The following is a 19,392-nucleotide window of genomic DNA, read 5'->3' as shown; positions in this document are numbered from 1 at the left end:
ATTTCACGTGGCTTCTGTTGTCGTCGTCTACGCCATTTCCGTGTTCTCACATCATTTCTATCCTTCTGACGCCACTGTGACCGAGCCACGTCATTTCCGCACTTCTCTCGCGTCATTTCCGTTCACGTTATTTCCGTGCTTCTCTCGCGTCATTTCCGTTTCACGTCATTTCCTGGAGTGTCTCCAGGGCCCCAGCTCTGTATTCTCACCTGTAGCTTGGAAAGATTGAGCATGAACCATGAACAACTTGCGGGACCAAAATCAACCCATAGCTGTGGCAAAGAAAGAGACTACTGTATTAATGAATCAGTTCTGTCCTTATTAAATGAAATCGTGTTTTTTAAAAATCTCATTTAGAGCCATTAGTCACCGGCAGTCTCCATAACTCATTATGTTCACAAGCTAAGTGTTCAATAAAATTTGATTTTTTTACTCCAGCCATAGAATTCAAACAATATGAGGGGAAAAACTCTACGGGAAGTCTTAGCATCTCGGCAGAACAAACTGTGTTCCTTCCCAGTCTTCATCTACCTGTAATTCCCATTTGAACACCTTATCCCACATGTTTGTCTGGGGCTGGCCTTGAACCTGGCTTATTCGTTCAGGTGGGATCTTACTAACTTTTTCCCCATGGTTGCCTTGAGCTGTGATCGTCCCTGTCTTCACCTCCCGTAGCTGGGATTAAATTAAGCACTACCTGGCCCCAAGAATTATGAATTCTTAAGGAGCAATCTGCTGCCATTAAATATATACATGCAGACTATGGAGTACCAGGAAAATATCTGTGGTTTACAAAAAATGTGAGACCCTATCTGAAAAATAAAGCAAAAGAGGGTTGGGGGCGTAGCTCATGTGCTACAGCACCTGCCTAGAGGTGCAAGACCCTGAGTTCACACCCCAGTACCACCAAAAAAAAGATGACTGGCAGAATGGCTCAAGTGGTAGAGTGCCTGTCTAGCAAATGTGAGGCCCTGAGTTTAAACCTCAGTACCACAAACACACACAAAGGATTTAAGATATTGACAACATTGAAAAATTATCAATACCTCTGCTCTGAGGTTTTTATACTGATTATTTTCACAGGACATAGGGCTGGCGGTAGGGTCCCTAGGGGCATTTCTACATGTGGTTTTTTTATATGTTCATATTTCTGGTCGAGGCATGAAACAGAGCCCAGCTAACAGAGAGACATCTGTAAAACATACATAAACAAAAGCCCAGTGGGACTTTCCTGCTGGCTTCTCCCATCCTGGAGAGAACGGCCAGCACGGGGCAGCTTACTAACTGGCCCTCAGAAGCCTCCGGTGGTCGTTCCTCCCATCCCTTGGAGCCAAGAGCTGACAGGAAAGATCCAGAGTGCAGAGGCACAGTGCTGGTGGGGAGGAGCCACCAGCTCAAGGCCTGTCTTAGCACCTCTGGGCAGCAGCACAGAGTCTCCTTTATCCTTCATGTACTTGTTACCACTTCGTCCCTGCTATTTTTTTTTAAGTCAATAGATGTGAAATAATTTTGTTCTGCTTAAACTATTTTTTCATTACTTAAGATTTAATAATCTTAATCCAAGAGGTAACATTAAATCTGTTATTTGACACAACATTTGAACAAATGTTATCATTCTGCCACTTAGGCCTTGGAAGAGTGCCACTCCCAGAAAGCTCCAGAATACAGAAATTCTTAGTGCATGATCTGCGTGTGAAAACCTCACTGTGGGTGGAATGAGTTGCCCAGGGACATTACCGATGGGGTGCTGTGATTGAAAAGGCCAAGTGTATGGGATAAGCCACAGTCAGGACCTCTGTGCTAGGGATGATGGAGACAAAAAACACTGGTATGTTCCTGTGGGCAAGACCGGGTTTCTTCCCGTGCAGGAGACAAAAGAAGGATGGGTAGAGATGTGGTCTGGAGTAGAGTCTAATACAAGTCCTGGACCTAAGCAACGAAATCCACCACTACACCACTGTTTGAAATCACACAGGGAGTGACCCCCTTTTGCTATGAGGTTCCACTGCTTGTATATGTACAGTCCTGAGCTGAGATTGATTTTACATTTGTAAAGGGGGAAAAACACTAAAGTACTGCTTCTTGATCTGGGAAAATGATATGAAGTCCAGATTTCTGGTCTGTGAATAAAGTTCTTTTCACCCCCAGATTGCTCGTGGTCAGGTCCTGGAACTGTGATACCCACAGCTATTTTTTCTTTCTTTTTTTTTTTTTTTTATAATATAGTATATACTATAGGTGTAGTATAGTAAATATGCAAGCTAGTAACAAAGTCATGTATTATTATTACCAAGTATTATGTACTATCCATAATTGTATATACTGTACTTTTATGTGACTACCACTGCTATAGACTTGTTTACATGGCATCACTACAAAGATGTGAGTTATGACTGCATTATGACCTTATAGTGGGTACGACTTCATTAGACAATAAGAATTTTTCGTTTCATTACAATTTTATGGGAACATCAATGTATACAAGCAGATGAAGGTCTTTGACAAGGATTTGAGGTATAGGTACTAGAAGTAGAAAGAGTTATTATTTCTTCTTTGTTAAAAATACAATTAATTCAAAGGAATCAGATATACTAACCCTTCTATAAAGAAGGTTGTTTTGTAGTTGTAAGATTTTGAAAAAAAGGAGAAAAAAAGACAAAATTTCACTTAAGTCCAAGTATTTGTGATTTCAGGATAATTTTACAAATGCACAACAGTTCAACAGAAATCTGAGAAATGATCATGTTCAAGTTAAATGTATCCATTTTAGAGTAAACATCTGGGATATGTTTAGAGGTAAAGGGGAAAAGTTTACTGTTCTTCTGTTGATATAGATGGGGTTTGAGAACAGAGCCTCATACTTGCTAGGTAAATGCTCTACTACTTGAGCCATGCCCCCAGTTCTTTTGCTTTTAGTTTTTTTTCAGATAGAGTCTCACACTTTTTGCCCCGGTGTGGACCTCAGACTGAGATCCTCCTATCTCATCCTCCTCAGTAGCTGGGATTACAGATGTGCCAGCCCTTTACTGATCAGGCCTGCCTACCCAGCTGCAGGTGATCTTGGGCTGTGGACTACATTCTGCACCTCAGAGCCGCCCCGCCCCTGTGTGATGTCACCATGCCTGCAGCTGCTCACCTTGACAGCTCCTCATGCCTCTTCTCTGGACACAAATATCACTGTCGTCCTGGATGATGTCAGAGGTGTCGCCCCTACTCCTCTGATGTATGGAACACACACGTGCATACAGGAATGACAAGAGAGCTGCGTTTTCTGCCTACTGCCGCTACCTAAGGACACTTGGCAGCCAGGCCCCAGGAATGGGCCTTTGCACACACGATTGGCCAGTCCACACAGCAACTGGGAACATGGGCATCGCTGCTGCTGTTCTGGGCCAGAAAGGGAGGCCATGCACAGAGGCTGGGATTTGACTGACTGCCCAGGCCTGCTCCTACCCAAGTCCCCCCAGTGGACACTCAGTTGGACTCCATGATTTGATTTCATTCCCTTCCCCAGAGTCCCTCCCTTGTTGAAATCCCTGGCTCTGTCTTGGGCCCAAGGTGGGGTGTGACAGCAAGGTCAGTTGCACCGGTTGGGCCTTCATCTTGCTTGTTCAAACAGCCTTTCAGAGGGAGGTCTCTTGCCCAAGGTCTCAAAACTAGTTTGCTGAAGCCAGAAGACAAATCATTTCTAATCAGTCAGAGATGCTAAGATCCTCTCTGACTGTCAGGGACCAGAGGAAGGGAAGCGGGCACCTCTGTGAGTTGGTGGAGGTACGCAGGAACCTCTGAAGTATGTGGAGCTGCCCTGTGTCCTGGGCTGCTTCCCAGCAAGCCAGGCCCAGCCAGCCAAAGTCACAATTCTAGAACAATCAGTGTCATGGGACTCAGCCTCCCCTCTCAGAGATCTTCCTCCAAGACAGTCCACGCATCGCTTTCCTGCCAAAGGTTCTATGGAAAGAACCGTTTGCAAAGCCAGAGCACGTCGAATCCAGCCTCCCTGGACGTGAGCCGCATGGCAGCGCCCACTGTGCCTTACGGCTCCTTTTGTCCTGAGGGACAACAGTAGCAATCCTCTAAACGCATCCCCATTATGCTCCATTCTTCACCCGATTTGTGGATTCCAACAATTCTCATTCAGTGCAATAAGGAGCAATTAACAGGACTAGGGATTTATTAAGGATAAGTCATGCCAGACAGTCTTGACAGCTTGTTTTGAGTGTGACAGAATTACAAAATCTGAGGTAGCTGTATTGTGTATTTAGACTTTGTGCAGAATTTCATACCAGGCTTGTGAAATTATTCCTGCCAAACAGCCTGAGCCAGCTTGGATGAGAACGGTAACTGACTCGAAGATCAGAGACAAAAGTACGTGACATTCAGCTTGCACCCAGATGGGGTCAGCGATGGCAGGGGGAAGGGAGTGGCGTTTCACCAGGGGCCATCAAGGTCAATGTTAGGTTTGTTCCCATAACATCTTCATTATGGATCTGGGCCACCGGGTATGTGGGAAGGTGGAAGGTGCCAGTCCCCCCGAGGCTCGGTGGCTCTCACCCTGCAGCTGCTTAGCAGCATCAGAACACAAGGAGGCCACAAAAGGATGTGAGGGGCAGTGGGACCTGGGTTCGTCCCCTTCCAACCCCTGTCCTCTGAGTACACTCCTCAGGAAAGCTGGAGAGGTGAGTCCACTCAGTCCCGTGGAAGCAGAGTGGCCCCCAGGGTTGTCCAGCTCTAAAGCCTGTAGTGATGGCATCGTGTTCCCCAAAGACATGGACAAGTCCTGGACTTCACACCTGGGCATGTGCCCTCGTTTGGACAAAGGGTCTGGGCAGATGCCATTTGTTATGAAGAGGTCCTGTGTTAGGGTGGCTTTACTCCAATATGACGGATGCTCTTACAAAAACAGAAGAGACAAAGACACACAAAGGAAGTCAGTTATGCGACCTCAGAAGCAGAGACTGCACTGGAGGCTCACACCAGTAATCCCAGCCACTCGGGAAGCAGATATCAGGAGGACCGTGGTTAGAAGCCAGCCTGGGCAAATAGTTCAAGAGACCCTATCTCAAAAAACCCCTCACAAAAAAGGGCTGGTGGAGTGGCTCAAGGTGTAGGCCCTGAGTTCAAACCCCAGTACCACACACGCACACCCAAGGAAGCAGAGACTGTAGGCAGAATCTCCGAGGCAGGGAACATCGGGGGCTGGACCCATGGCCAGAAGCTGGTTTGGGGTAGATTTTCCCTGTGAAATATTTTATTTTCAGCATCGTCGTCGTTCTTGCTTTGATGAAGGGGATGTATGTCATTTATTACTGTTACTTTGCAGTGCATTCTTACGTAGCTCTCGGAGACAGTCTGCTTTAGAAATGAAGACCCAGTGAATGGACCCACGTCCTCCACGCAGGGCCCCAGGTGGAGCTGGGCACCCAGGCACTGCAAAGCCGCTTGTGTGGGGAGCAGACTCATTTACCCTCCAAGACTCAGGTGACAAAGAAGGGGTTTCCATCCTCTCCCGGGCCTAAGGGAAGATTCAGGTCAGTTACTAGCACCCGTGCGGCTGCTGGCGTGCAGACGTACTCAATCCCATCTTTTGTTTGTGCTTACAAAATGAACCGTCTTCAGTGCCAGCATTCAGTAATTAACCCTAATTCTGTGCTAAGCCACCATAATCTTTCATTCTTTCTCACCACTTTGAGTCCTCTGATAATTATTATTTTTATCTGTTCAGGAGTATTGAATCATCTGCTTTGCTTCTCCCTGAGGGTGGTGGAGCACTGGTCTTTCTACAAGCCCCAGTGGTAACTGTGAGGTTCTGTCTCTTCACCAGCGTGTTTGCTTAATGAGAACGTCATGCCTCTGCTGTGTCATACGGATTAGCCCCAGGTTTTAAGTTCCTCCAGCCAGTCCCACTAAACTAGCGTGTGGAAATGCACAGTGCAGGGTGGGACACCAGGGTCCTTCTCGAGCCCACCCACTAGCTCAGCAGGACTGGTCGTGCCATGATTCTCCTTTTAGGACAAACAGGGTTCTCAGACCACAAAGCCACTTTTGGGGTGACTTGTCCAGGAACTACTAACTCATGAAAGGGGAGGAGCTAAGCCACAGAGAAATCACAGCCCAGGAAGCACACTCAGCAGTTACACCAGACAGAGTCACTGTCCCCACAAATGCCTTTCAAAATAATAATAATAATAATAATACTAACAGAAAATACAGACAAACCAATAGCAAAATAGGTAAAGGTTATAGATCAGCAACTTATTTGAGACAGGGCCTCACTATGTAGCCCAGGCTGGCCTTGAACTTGAGATCCTCCTGCCTCAGCCTCCCTAGTGCTGGGATTACAGGTGTGAACCACCATGCCTGGCTCAACAAATAAGCAACTTGAGACAGGAAATCTAACTGAACAACACACTTGTAAAAATATGCTTAACTTTACTGCGAGCCATGAAATGGAAATTAAGACAATAATGAAATACCACTTTTTTGCTTATCATATTACCAAAAGGTAGACAAATTATATTATTCCTTGCAAGCAGAAATGCAAGAAAGCAAGTTCTCAAGTACATTGACAGTAGGAATGGAAAATGGTGTGGCCTTGGGGAGTAATCCAGCAACACAGATTCAATTTAAATGTGTACATCTTTTGAGCCAGGCCCTTGGAGGAGTCTGTTCTAATGGAAATCAGTTTAAAAGCCCTGTGTCACACAGAGAGTGGGCTTCATCATATGACTTTGGGTTGACACGATTCGGCCCATCCCATGAGGACAGAGTTTATACTTAACATTAAACTTATTTAACATGTCCACATTCTTCCGAGGAAAATATATACTGTAGGATTCCACTACCATTTAACACCGCTATTTAAATACTAAAGGTGTATCTGAGTACCTGGGAAAGGTGTGGCTGGCCTGGGAGGCCGGGATGGGGAGGCCAGGGCAGAGCTGCTCACAGACCTTTCCTCTACCCCCAGTGGTCCCCTCATTTGAAGGCGGTATGTTCCAGGACCCCAAATGCATGCCTGAAACTGAGGATAATCCAGAGCCTAGATACACTATGCTTTCTCCTGCACTTACAGACCTTTAAGTTAAAAGTCAAAAATTAGTTTTTGACTTTTAAGATGTTTGAGAAGGAAAATTCCAAAATTATGACACTATCTTTGCTAAATCATCATAATGAAGAATATAGAGTATGGCTGGGTACAGTGGCTCAAGCCTGTAATCCTAGCTACTCAGGACGCAGAGATCAGGAAGATCAGGCAAAAACTTCTTGAGACCCCATCTCCACCAATAAAAGCTGGGTGTGATGGTGTGTACCTGCCATGCCAGCTATCGAGGAGGCACAAATAGGAGAATCACAGCCCAGACCATCCCAGGCATAAATGCAAGATCCTATCCCCAAAATAACTAAAGCAAAAGGGCTGGGTAATGGCTCAAGTGGTGCAAGGCCTGCCTCGTGAGCACAAGGCCCCGAGTTCAAGAATCATAAACAAGAAGCAAACAAGAATACAAAGAGCGAGCAGAAGTCTGTGGGGCTGAGGATGCAGCACCTGTCATCCCAACACTCAAGATGCAGAAGCAGGACAGCGATGGGTTCCACGCCTGGAACCCGTTGCCAAAAACAAAAAGTAAGCAGAAATTACTTTTTGTTTGGAAGAACTTTGAAAATCATAGACTTTATAAGAACGCTTGTAAGATAACTCCTTGTAATTTTGAGTCCACACAGGCTAAACATTCAGATGAACACCCTGTCCAAATGATTATCAAGACTGGCCAAACATCAATATTTGAACATGAGAGCTTTCTGAGTTTTTCTCACATTATAAACCTTAGGCACAAAGTTCCATCTTTACACTGTGTCCTGAAGTGCTTCTCCCGGATTCTGTACTGGAATTTACCATTTACTTTTTTCAGACCTTGGTTGACTTGTCAGTTGAAGAGTCATTAGACACGAGAGTGTTCTTCTAGCCCAATCGGTGTACAACCCAGATTCTTCTCAGGGCCAATCTAGGGTCCCTGGCCGAGCCCAGGGAGACTGTGATAGTCAGGTTTCCATCACTGTGGCAGAGTACCCATGATTAACAACTTAATAGGAAGAAAGGTTTACTTTGACTCATGATTTCAGAGGGTTCAGTCCATGGGCGGCCAGAGAGAGAGAGAGAGAGAGAGCAGGTTTCCAATATCCCTTTCAAGGGCTCACCTCCAAAGGCCTAACTTAACCTACTTCCACTAGGTCTCAACTCCTGGAAGTTCCACCATCTCCCAACAGGCTTCAGCACATGGGCCTTTGGGGACACTTATCCAAATCATAACAATGACCCAGCCTCTCCAGACCCAGCCTTGATCACCTCTGTCAAGAGCTCTGGTCCTTCCTTGAAGCGTCAGGACAGCCTGAGAGCTGTCTTGCTAAGTAGGCGACCTTATTAGTGGAACCCAGTAACCTTCCAAAATATTAGAGATGACCCTCACTGTGTTTTCATAGAGAAGGGAGAGCCGAACTCTCCAGAATGCCTGAACTCAATAGTTCCGGGTGGCTAGAGGCCTCCTTTCCTCTGAAGTTTTCAGAAAGTTCAGGAAAAAGAGCATGAGAAAGGCCCAAAGAGCCTAATTATTTTTTCACTTGACTTAAGCAATGGGCAGGAGAAAAAGACCCTTTTTAATATAAATTTTTAAATCTCTCCATTGGAGTCCAGTCCACACTAACATCTTTTAATTGCTTTAAATTTGTCTTATTGGACCCGGAGGACACTGCCCAGAGCCCAGGTCCCAGCCCAGATTCACAGTCTTGGCCGGCTGGGTTCACCCAGCCAAAACAGCGCTGCTCTTGGCCACGAGTCACCCTTCCTTCCCCGTCACCCTTCCTACCCCGTGGGGGATCACCAAAGGAAACTGGCTGCTGCCACAAGGAGCCACTTCCCAGTTCTCACCGGAAAGAGGGTGTGGAGGGGAGGGTGGCACTCCCTGCACACAGGCAAAGGCAGCTGCCCTGCACCACACAGAGGAACCTCTGTCTTACTTCGCAGAGCATCGTGGAGCTCCCCGGTCTTTTGAAGCCATCTTGGTCTTTTACATTTTTCCCTCTTTTGTTACAGACCTGGTTATAGACAAAGATGCTCTCCCCCTGTGAGAAAACAGCAGAGGGCCAGCAATGAATACTGCACTCTCTCCAAACTGGATCCTCCTGCAGTTGATGGCCAAAACGGACAGCAGAAGTTTGCAAATGCAGGCAAGGAGTGGCAGCTCCAGCAGAGCCACTCCACAGAGCATCAGCCACAACTTCTGCTGAGCCCTACAACTCTGGATCTGGGGAAGAAAAGCCCTGATTTCCATAGCTTAGGGTTTCTCAGCCCTCAGCATTAGTGACAATAGGGGTCAGCTAAGTCTGTGGTGCTGCTGCCCTGGACCTTTGGAGGACACTGACCTGCATACCTGGCCTTGTCCCCTCCAGCAGTGAAACCTCCAGCCCTGGGTAGCAATTCTTGACCCTCAGCCCAGAGCCCAGCTGCCTGTACCAGACACGAGCTGCTGAATTCTCTCAGGTGTGTGTCCTTGTGTCTCAGCAGGCCTCTGCCAACCTTGGCCACTGTCAATTGTGGGACCATTTACTCTCCCTCCTTTGCTAATAAGGTTCTCATTGTAGACCTTTAAAAGGGTGGGGGAGGGGACCAGGCTTATACTAAGCAACAATTCTGAACAGTTCATCTTCTCTGCTTTCGATGCTAAATATTTGTATTGCTAAAATAAAAATTCAAAGAATTGTGCTAGGCTTTATTGCTTGATACTAAACTAAATCCATGGACTCCTGTCCCCCAAATTGTGTAAATAGGCAATTAGACTAGTTGTGATTTTTAAACTTGGCAGAGTTAGATAAGAAATTTAGACATTTAGGAAAATGTTTGGGCAGCATACAAGGTCCTCTAACCTCAGCCCAAATGCAGTTAGGCTTGTGATCTGATATTGTGCACTGCTGAGTCTTTCTCTGCTGGCCCTGGTTTTTTATCTGCTGCTTTAATCCAGACCATTTTTTGCTCTCTGTCTGAGTTTAGGATGTCGGCACTTCCTCATCCGATGGGGGTGCAGAATGGGACAGAGTCAGCATTCAGAGGGGATAACGCCTTATTTGTATTTCTGCTTCCAAAGAGCAGGTCAGTTGACCCTTTTGGAACTCTGGCTGCTTTCAGTTGCACACTATCACATGGGTAGACAGCACACAGGAAATCCCAGCAAGAATGTCAGGCTGAAGGGTGACAGTCTGAAAGGAGGGTGAGCACAGACCCAGGGAAATGCCCACCGTGGGGGAAGCATTGCTTTGCTCTGTCACTTCCCTCCAGGGATGCCAGCCTTGTACTTGTGGCCACTGCAGTCTGCGCTGTCCAAACACAACAGCGAGTAGTTTGTGAGAACGGCCGTCTGCATCACCGTGGCTGGTCCTAACTACCACACGTCTCGTGTGAAAGGGTAGGAACGGGATCAACCCAGATGCCGGACAGGAGCAAATAAAATGGGATACAAATGCACACTCAGCCAATGTGATCACGGATTCCACCTGGATCAAAGTCTAGTCAGATGCTCTGCAAGTAAAGCCGATCGACACCAAGAAAGAAAAATTAGGAAAAGGGGACCAGGAACTAGAGAAAAGGTTAGATCAAAAAGAATTAACCTAGAAGGTAACACCCACGCACAGGAAATCAATGTGAGTCAATACCCTGTATAGCTATCCTTATCTCAACCAGCGAAACCCCTTGTTCCTTCCTATTATGGCTTATACTCTCTCTACAACAAAATTAGAAATAAGGGCAAAATAGTTTCTGCTGGGTATTGAGGGGGGAGAGAGGGAGGGGGCGGAGGGGGTGGTAAGGGAGGGGGTGGGGGCAGGGGGGAGAAATGAACCCAGCCTTGTATGCACACATGAATAATAAAAGAAAAATGAAAAAAAAAAAGAAAGAAAAATTGGTTCCAAAAATCCATACGATTTCTTGCAGCAGATTTATGACAAAATTCACCTGCTCCATCCACTTGCATGGAACTTTTCTCTGGTATATGTGTGGTCCATGCAGGCTCTGTGTCTCTCGCTAGGTCATCCTTTAAATTGCTCCTGGAGAATGGCTCCCCCTTGTTGGAGCCAGGACACCTCCTGACGAGTAGTTTTATTCTGTGGTGTCTATCACCTCCTTCTCAAGAATATTCTAGACATTTTTTTTCCCAATCAAATCCAACTGAACAGATTTTGACTTTGAAAATCACACAATACCAACTACTCGGGAGGCAGTGTTAGGAGGATCTTGGTCTGAGGCCAGCTGGGCAAAAGCAGGAGACTCTATCAAAAACAAACTACAGCAAAATGGGCTGGAGAGGTGGTTCAAGGAGTAGCATACCTGCCTAGCAAGTGCAAGGCCCTGAGTTCAATCCCCGGAATCATCAAAAAAAGAAAGAAAATTCCACAGGACCTCTAGGAAATCCTCCCACATCATAAAACTGAGACACTGCCCTGCCAATGGAGCCCAGCCTGCAGCAGGCGTGCTCACTGGGCTGACGGTGGGAGTAGGGGATGCAATCCACGGGAAACATCTTAAGCAAGGTCGCTCATGAGTCAAGCAGGAAAATCAATTCCCTCAAGTGCCACCTGCCTCACCCCATCGCCAGAAAATGCTACTTTCTCCTTGATCTCACTAACAACCCCTCAACCTATTCAAGATTCTCAGTCACAGGTCAAAGTCTGGACACCATGTAGAGACTCTTCTACTGTGGGTAGAATAACTAAGAATAAACTACACAGAAAAGACCTTCATGTGGCACACAGGTAACTTAGAAGAAGCAGGTTCTCCTGATGACATTGCATTGCCTGCCATAATGGCTCTGTCAACCCAGGAAGCCCCAGCTGGGAATCAACAGGGTAGAGGGTGTGAGAAGAAGGAAAGAGCCAGGCACCCCATAATTCAGGACCTGACATTTTTAGCTGGTGAAACAGCTAAATGAGGCTGCCCTGATATTCAGTCATGCAGTGTGCCCATTCTCAAAGAGGGAGGGGAGATAAGAAAATTTAGGCCATTTTCAGGATGGCTCCAAAGCCAGGACACTGTTGGTTCACTTTAAGCAGATGACCAAGGGAGGGGACATGGGGGGTCTCTGAAGTCAAACACTTCACTACAGGGTGGAGAGGGGTCACCCATGGAGGAGGAGACCCAGGCACTAGTGCATAGCAAGCCCACCATTACCCACGCTGTGGGTGGGAGCCCCTTGAGTCAATGGCACCGTGGCTGTGCTGCATCCTCCTGTCAGGTCTGAACCCCCCAGAGAGGAAAAGGCGATTTATCAATTTGGAATTCCACTTGCCAGGCATGCAGGAAATCTGAGCACCTTTGACCAAAGAAACAACACCTGTGGAATGAGAGCGATTTCCTTATTGAGAGGAGAAAATCTGAGGTTTGTAATTCCCTGCTTCTGGTAGCGAAGTCCCTCCCCCACCTCCCACCAGGAGGATAAAAGTAATCTCCCTCCCTTTTTGGTTTGGTGCCACCCTTCTTCCCCAAATCCCCTAGGGATGGCACAATTTTTAATCTCTGTGGCTTGGGGAAGGGCTTGTTAACCCCTTGTGGAAGTGGCCATGGAGGATGGGAAGTCCCAGGGGAAGATCCTTTGTTGGCCCCGTCAGGCCCATGTCACGTGTGTGTGTGTGTGTGTGTGTGTGTGTGTGTGCGCGCGCACGGGGCGGGGGGCCACCATGTGTGTGCACCGCTCAGCAGGCAGGGTGGGCATTGCGCTTTCCGTTTCCCCCAGCCCCTGGATGCCAACAGCCTCCCGACCACCTAGGGCTCCCCGTTGCTCCCCAACCAGCCCACACTGCCACACCTTCCCCAACAATGCAAGGACCACATACATATTCTGCTCTAAGATAGGTAAATGGAGTTCCTGTGTTTGTGCATACACAGGCACACATTCATACATGCGTGCACAGATACACATGTATGCAGTGAATACATGCACATATTCAGTCACACACAGACACATATGCAGGCACAAATGCATGTGTGCTCTCATGCGTAGACAGAGGCACACGCACACCACACACACTAGGTGCACACACTTGCTTCTGTCTCATTTTGGCTCCCATGCTGCCTGCCTGGGGATTTCTGGCCTTCCCTCACTATGCAGAGCATGGGCGGTGGGGGGGGTTGCTGCTCCCATCTCAGGGTGGGGCAGCTGACTGCTCTGACCTGGAGGCAAGGCCTGGGACCTCAAGAGTCACCCTTCTGGGAGTAGTAAGGGACTGTCTACCTGGGACAGACCTGGAGGGTGGCAGGTCCGTGAGGTTGGTCACGGACACCCCACAGCCTGGGCTCCTCATCTATAAAAAGTGACACCACTAAACTCAAAGCCATGGCTGCCATCTGTCTGCACACAGACAAGCCCTGGTGTTTTGCACTGTAGTCAGGAACTGCTGTGACATTATTTGGTTATATTATTTATTTACTTATTTATTTAAGTTGTACGAGGGTTGAACTCAGGGCCTCGTGCTTGCTAGGCAGGTGCTCTACCACTTGAGTCACTCCACCTATACCATTGCTCAGTTATTAACAACCTTTCCAAATGAGGTATCTTTAAACTACTTGTGATGCTGGGGACAGTCATCCACTATGGTGGCTTTTAGTTTTGGACATGACCTACTCTTTACATTAATGCACTGCATGCAGTCATGAAACAATCCCTTTCTGTAAGATGACACTTTTCCATTTTTTCATGGTGTTACACCCCATGAAACTGATCTTTATAGCCCATAAGTGAATGGCAAAACTCCTGATGACTGAATCCCCTTGTCCTCCTGACTGGCCTGTGACAACAGCCCGCCTCTCTCATTTTGTTAGCAAGCAGGGCCCCATGTACAAACATGCAGGTTGTACACTACACAACTCAGGGTGCCAAAGGAGCCTGGTGTTCCACAGTGTATAACAGGGCCAGTAGCTCTGTCAATAGCAAATGACATTGAAGTTTGTCTAATTGACTTATCAGCAAATTAAATTAATGCCAGTGTGTCAAAATCAAGTCTCTAACTACTGCATTTCTAAAATGGAGCCAATTAAAGCAGCCTGTTTACCTGCCAGCTAGCTGTTAAAGGCAAAAGTGGGACAAGAAGGCGTCAGCACTCAACTAAACAGCACACTGTTCTCGTCCCACCAGTACTGGTGGGTGGCACTTTGTTTTTTTGAATTTCCCATGTCTCCCAGAGAACGTGGCCTGGTTCTCACTTCATGCCCTGTCTTGTGCGACGGCCCACACCCCAGGACAGATGCTTTCAGGCCCCACTATGCAACAAGCACAGAGAACTACTGCCCTGTGTCCAGTGACACAGGGTTTCAAACGTGGGTCCCCATCTACAACCCATTCCCAGTGTCTGACTTTCAAAACGGCAGAAGAGGCAGACACTCCTCGCTGAGGAGCAGACATGAAGCAATTGTCTCTGTGTTTCCTTCTGTTTGATTGGTACCGTGCTTTACCAACACAATCCAATGTGCCCAAAAAAATTAGAGAAGTTGCCTTGATGCTACAATGCTGGCTGTGTTTTGCTGAACAGATGTGGGTTAGGAAACAACGTAGGGGAAAGTCAAGTGGGAACATCCCTCCTAATGCCAACAGTGGGAGTGGCCTCTCACCTGTCACCAACCCTAGGTGCCAGGAGACTCTGAACCCTGACCTTATGGCCCCTGCAGAACCTCCTCACTGTCGGCTTTGATGTAGAGAGAAACTTTGCCAGTGGGGGGGCAAGTGCCTGGCTGTCTTAAAACACCAAGAAACACACTGCCATGTGTGAATTTAACGTCTTCTGAAAACAAAGAACAGCACTAACAGTCTTGACGAAGGAGAGTGTTTCCAACACAGCCAGGCAGCGTATCTCTGGGGGCTGGGGCAATGTTCAGTGCGTGTTACTAAACGAGCAGCTGCCCTATAAGTAGGAGTAGCTGCGTTACAGGCTGCCCTATAAGATGGTCGCCACTGAAGACCCGTGAGCTGTCAAGAGGACGATGTCAATGAAGGCAAATGAGACATTTTCCATTTCGGTTTCACATGACCCACCTTTATGCCCTTCTATCCGTGCAGTGGGGAAGGAAAAAGTCAGCCAAGTCTGGTCTTGAGGCCCCTGATGTCCCCCGGAAGTCCACAGGATGTGGAGCTCCTGCCAAGGTCTTGCTTAGTGGTAAAATCAGGTGGAGTAGGGACTTGCTTCCCAGTCACCATTCCTGGTCCCATTTGTCCTATAATCAGCTCACAGGACAGTGGGGATCACCAGGACTCACGAACCATGCCAGGCCACAGAGGGGCCATGAGTCTGAGAGACCTTTTAGCACTGCCCTGGGTGAGATGTTCTTGTGGACAGTTCTAGAAAGCTGGAGGGGAGGCTGCACTTTAATGCTGCTGCTTCCTGGGATGACTGAGGCTAATCCCACTAGGGGCACCCTAGAAGCAGATGCAAGACATGCATCAGAGGTGTCGCTGCTGAACTGTCCCTAAAACCCATCCCCGGGGCTCTGCAGAGGGAGTGTGTCCCTTCCTGCTACGTGGGAGAAGCTAGCAGGCACGAGAGTCTGGTCTGAGCGCTGGAAGCCACTGGAGCTCTGGAAAGGGAGCTGTTCGAGCCCTGCTGCATGCTCCCAGGGCCGGCTGCCTCCCTCAGGTGCTCAGCAGCCCCCTCCAGCCAGTGAGACCGCCATGCTCGGCACATGTGGACCCCAGGGAAGAAAGACCAGGAAGGGCTGAAAGTAGCCAGCCCAGACCAAAAGAGGAAAATGGAGTATCTGAGCAAAAGGCCGAGGGCCAGATGCAAAGTCCAGGAAGATGGGGACAGGAGATTGGAGAAGATCTAGAGGTCCTGATTCTTGTCACCCTGGATATGGCCCTGATAGCCTCTGTGGCCCACCCAGGCTTCCTGACCCACTGCTGGGGATCACTAGCAGGACCCTGGAAGAGTCAGGAACAGTCACAATTTAAAACTGATTTCCCAAATGCAGCCCATGGCAAAATACATGGTGTGTGTGGTGGAGGGAGGCCGGAGCTGAGAGGGATGTGTGAGAGAGGGGCGGGGAAACCCTTCTAGTCCCTGCCGGTGAGCAAGGCGTGTGAGTGGATACCCCAGACTCCAGTGGTGAGACAGCCAAGCTGGCCACAGTGTAGAGGACACTCTGGTCCTCATGGGCACAGCTGCTCGCCCCCCGTCTGGGACTGTTGAGCAGTCCACCGTGGCCCTGCACAACCTTCCTTCGCCCCCTGGAGGTCAAGCAGGCAGCACCATCTCTGTTGACCCTTGTAATGAAGTGGCAGCTGGCACCTGCATCAGTCCTGTCCCTCCTCACCAGAGCAGCCCAGCACCGGGCAGACAGGAGTGGGTGGCCCTGCATGGATACCAGGCCATTTTGTGTGTTTATTGTCCACACCATGCTTAAGAGGCCAGCTCACTGCACAGCATTGGTGGGTCCCCTCAAGAACTCTGGCACCCAGGGGCTCTGCTCACCTCTCCAGGGCAGAAGCAGGCTCTCCAAGGACCCTGGGTTCCTGCTTCCTCCACCCTTAGGACAGCACAGGTCAGGGTTTCCTTCCATCCTCAGAGAAGAAGAAAAGTGCATGAGCCATGCCTGGTGGCCCTGTGGCCAGCTGTGCCCTGGGTCTAGGCAGGGAAACTGCCCAACCCTAGGACTATCCGCCTGCTTTTGTTCTTTCCTGAGCACCAGGCTGAGCTGCTGGGCAGAAGGACAGAGATGCCTCTGCATTGGCGCCATAGGCACAGCAGTGCTGCCTGGCCCCTATCCAAGCGGGGCGGGTAGCAGAGCTGCACTAACTGCCGGCTTCACGCCACAGGGGCCCACGCAGTTCAGGTTTGGCCAAGTGGCTTCTGGCTGAAGAAAACAGCATGGCAGAATCTGAATCACAGCAAGGAGGAGACATTAGCTGAGAGGGAGAATATAAAAACTTCCAATCGTTTTCTGAGGAAGACAATGGAGTTCTTCAAAGCACCAAGAGATGGGATCACTCTGCTGTGAGCAAGCCAGAGGCAGGAAAGGTGATGGGGCTTCAAACCCGTCCCCTGCAACGCAGCCACAGCCACCACCTGCATGCCCACAGGGTGCATGGCGCCCAGCAGGGGGGAGGCCTGTGCAGAGCTGGGCAAGGCTACATCCTCAGGGCAGCAGGCCAGACAGAAGGATCACCCAGCTCTGGGGACTGTGACGTTGAGACTGCCCCAGTCGCAGGATGCATGCGGCAGACGCCTGCTTTGCTTGAGTTCAGGTTATTTTGCAGACCAAGTGTTTATGGAAAATCAGGGAAGTTATTTCAACCGAATCGTGTCAAACTGACGTATCCTGGCGACAACAGCAAGTAGGGGAAAGTAGCCTATTTCTGCAGGTGAATTTCAATCCTTTTTGGGATTAAACATCTCGGGAAGGCTCAGAACTCCTAGACCTAGAGCTCTGGGTTAAATCATGGAAGGATGATGGGTGAGAGTGAGGAGGAGGGAAAGCTCAGCTGGCCCCATCCAAATCCTCCAATGGCCTTCGCTGCACCAGAGCTCCTCACTCTCACCAGGAACATAGAGTAAGATTCATTCTGCAGGGTTGTTGTCAGGATTAGAAATCCTTTAAGGGTTGTGTACAGTAACCTCCCAAAAGAATTCCCCCTTTCCTCCTGGTGTCCCTTCACACCCACCCCCACCCCCACCCACCCCCACACACTCTGTGCCTTCCCCTGTCCCTTCCATGCCACCGTCTTTGGGTGTCCTTTTGCCCTTTTACTCTTCTGAAAAAGACACTTTTCCTTTCTTCTGGTCCAAGTACACTAACAATGGATGCAATAACTCTCATTACAAAAATAAAGACACTGTCTATTTTTAAAGCACTACTGGCCAGCGCACACAATTGCACGCATGCATGCATGTGCGTGCACACACACACACCCCCACACCCCTTTCCTGGCCCCACTCAACAGTAGAATCAGCTTCCCCAGGGTTTCTGATGAAATCATCAGAGACATGCCTCTTTGCATGTGTCTTTGGGGGAGTCAATGGGCAGAGAGAGCCTGCACCCTGCTGTCTCCATGGGAGGTACTGACTTGTGGGTGAAAATTCCTCCCTCCTTCATAACTCGGGAAACTTAAACACAAGATGCTCCTTCCACACAATTCAGCACTCCATGGCAGGCCCTAGAATCTCTCCATCATCCTCCCATCCCCTCTGAATGGAACATCATTCCAGAAAGGTAGAAATGACCAGTAGCTGTCTGCTACCTTTCTGCATTTGCCCTAACACAGGGTGCAGTGGGGGAGAACAGAACACAAGAGCAAGAAATCCAAATCCAGCATCTGTCCTGCTTTGCAACACCGGATGACATCAAGGAACAACTTTTTTAGCACTACCTCTCCTAGAATGATTTTGAAATGGCCTGTGGGCTCTAATACGCGTCACCTGTGCTTGGAGGGCAGATGTCTCCTAAAATATGGAGGAGACCAGAGCCCACCGTGCAGGCAGCAGGACCCATACCTATAGTCTCTTCCTGGCTTCTCCCTTGCAGCCCCCCACCGCACCAGATTCTTGGTGTGAGCTGTCCTCATGTGGGAACATTTATTCTCTCCCCTGGGCCACATGTCTGAGTCTGTCCCCAGTGGTGGGTCTTGCATCCTGCATCCCATCCCCCAGTGGAAATCTGCAGATCACAGTGCAAGGAGGGGTGCAGTGTTCAAGAGTGGGGCCATGGCCCTGGAGCGACTGCCCCTTCGCCTGGCTGGGCCTCCTGCTGGCCTCGCCCAAGAGCCACGGAAGCGCTATTTTTCATTCTGATGAACAACAGTGCCAAAATGTCTTCCAACTTGACAAGACACAACATTTAGGTGCTGAGAGAGATACTTCAATTTCAAGCTTAAAGATTACTTTGAGTCCCCCGGGGACTCAGAAGCAATTTAGAGCTGATACCCCGAACAAGAGCAAGGTTAGAAGATTAAGACCAACTGCTGTTTGGCTAAATGGTTGGTAATTGCCCATATCCGCAATTATACACCAGCACTTAATTTCTTTCCGCTACCTTTCTCCTCTCCTGTGTCCCGTCAGGCTTGATTCGGAAGGAGCCCACCTTGGTCTTCTTCTGCCGAGCCCTGGTGACATCATATTCCACCTCGTCCATCAGTGCCCTGCATGCTGAACAAGACACAGACAGCGTGGTCAGGAGAGGAGAGCCGAGCGAGTGGACGGGGCGCGTGGGGGGGGGGGCGGCATGTCCACCGCACACACCCAGCTAGGGAAATGGCAATGCAGACCTGCGCTGGGAACTGGGGAGGACCACCACGCTCCACAGCTTCCAAAGATAACTGGACCATATTCCCTCTTGTACTCCTTGTGTTTGGGAAAAGCCACAGGTTTCATTTT

The 19,392-nt window shown here is 48.8% G+C and overlaps 1 protein-coding gene across 1 annotated transcript in view; it reads right to left on the bottom strand.

The window, feature by feature from the left end:
* The window catches only part of Cnpy1 (canopy FGF signaling regulator 1), a 34,995-nt gene extending 15,845 nt beyond the window's left edge, over positions 1-19,150 (bottom strand). The window contains exon 1 of the mRNA XM_020187484.2: positions 19,052-19,150. Coding sequence (XP_020043073.2) covers positions 19,052-19,150 — 99 coding nt within the window. The remainder of the gene's footprint in view (positions 1-19,051) is intronic.
* Positions 19,151-19,392: the final 242 nt, after the last annotated feature.

Source organism: Castor canadensis, chromosome 2 (genome assembly GCF_047511655.1).
Source record: "Castor canadensis chromosome 2, mCasCan1.hap1v2, whole genome shotgun sequence".
Classification (NCBI taxonomy): Eukaryota; Metazoa; Chordata; class Mammalia; order Rodentia; family Castoridae; genus Castor; species Castor canadensis.
Note: the sequence above shows the minus strand (reverse complement) of the source record. Positions and strands in the feature narration are given on the sequence as shown.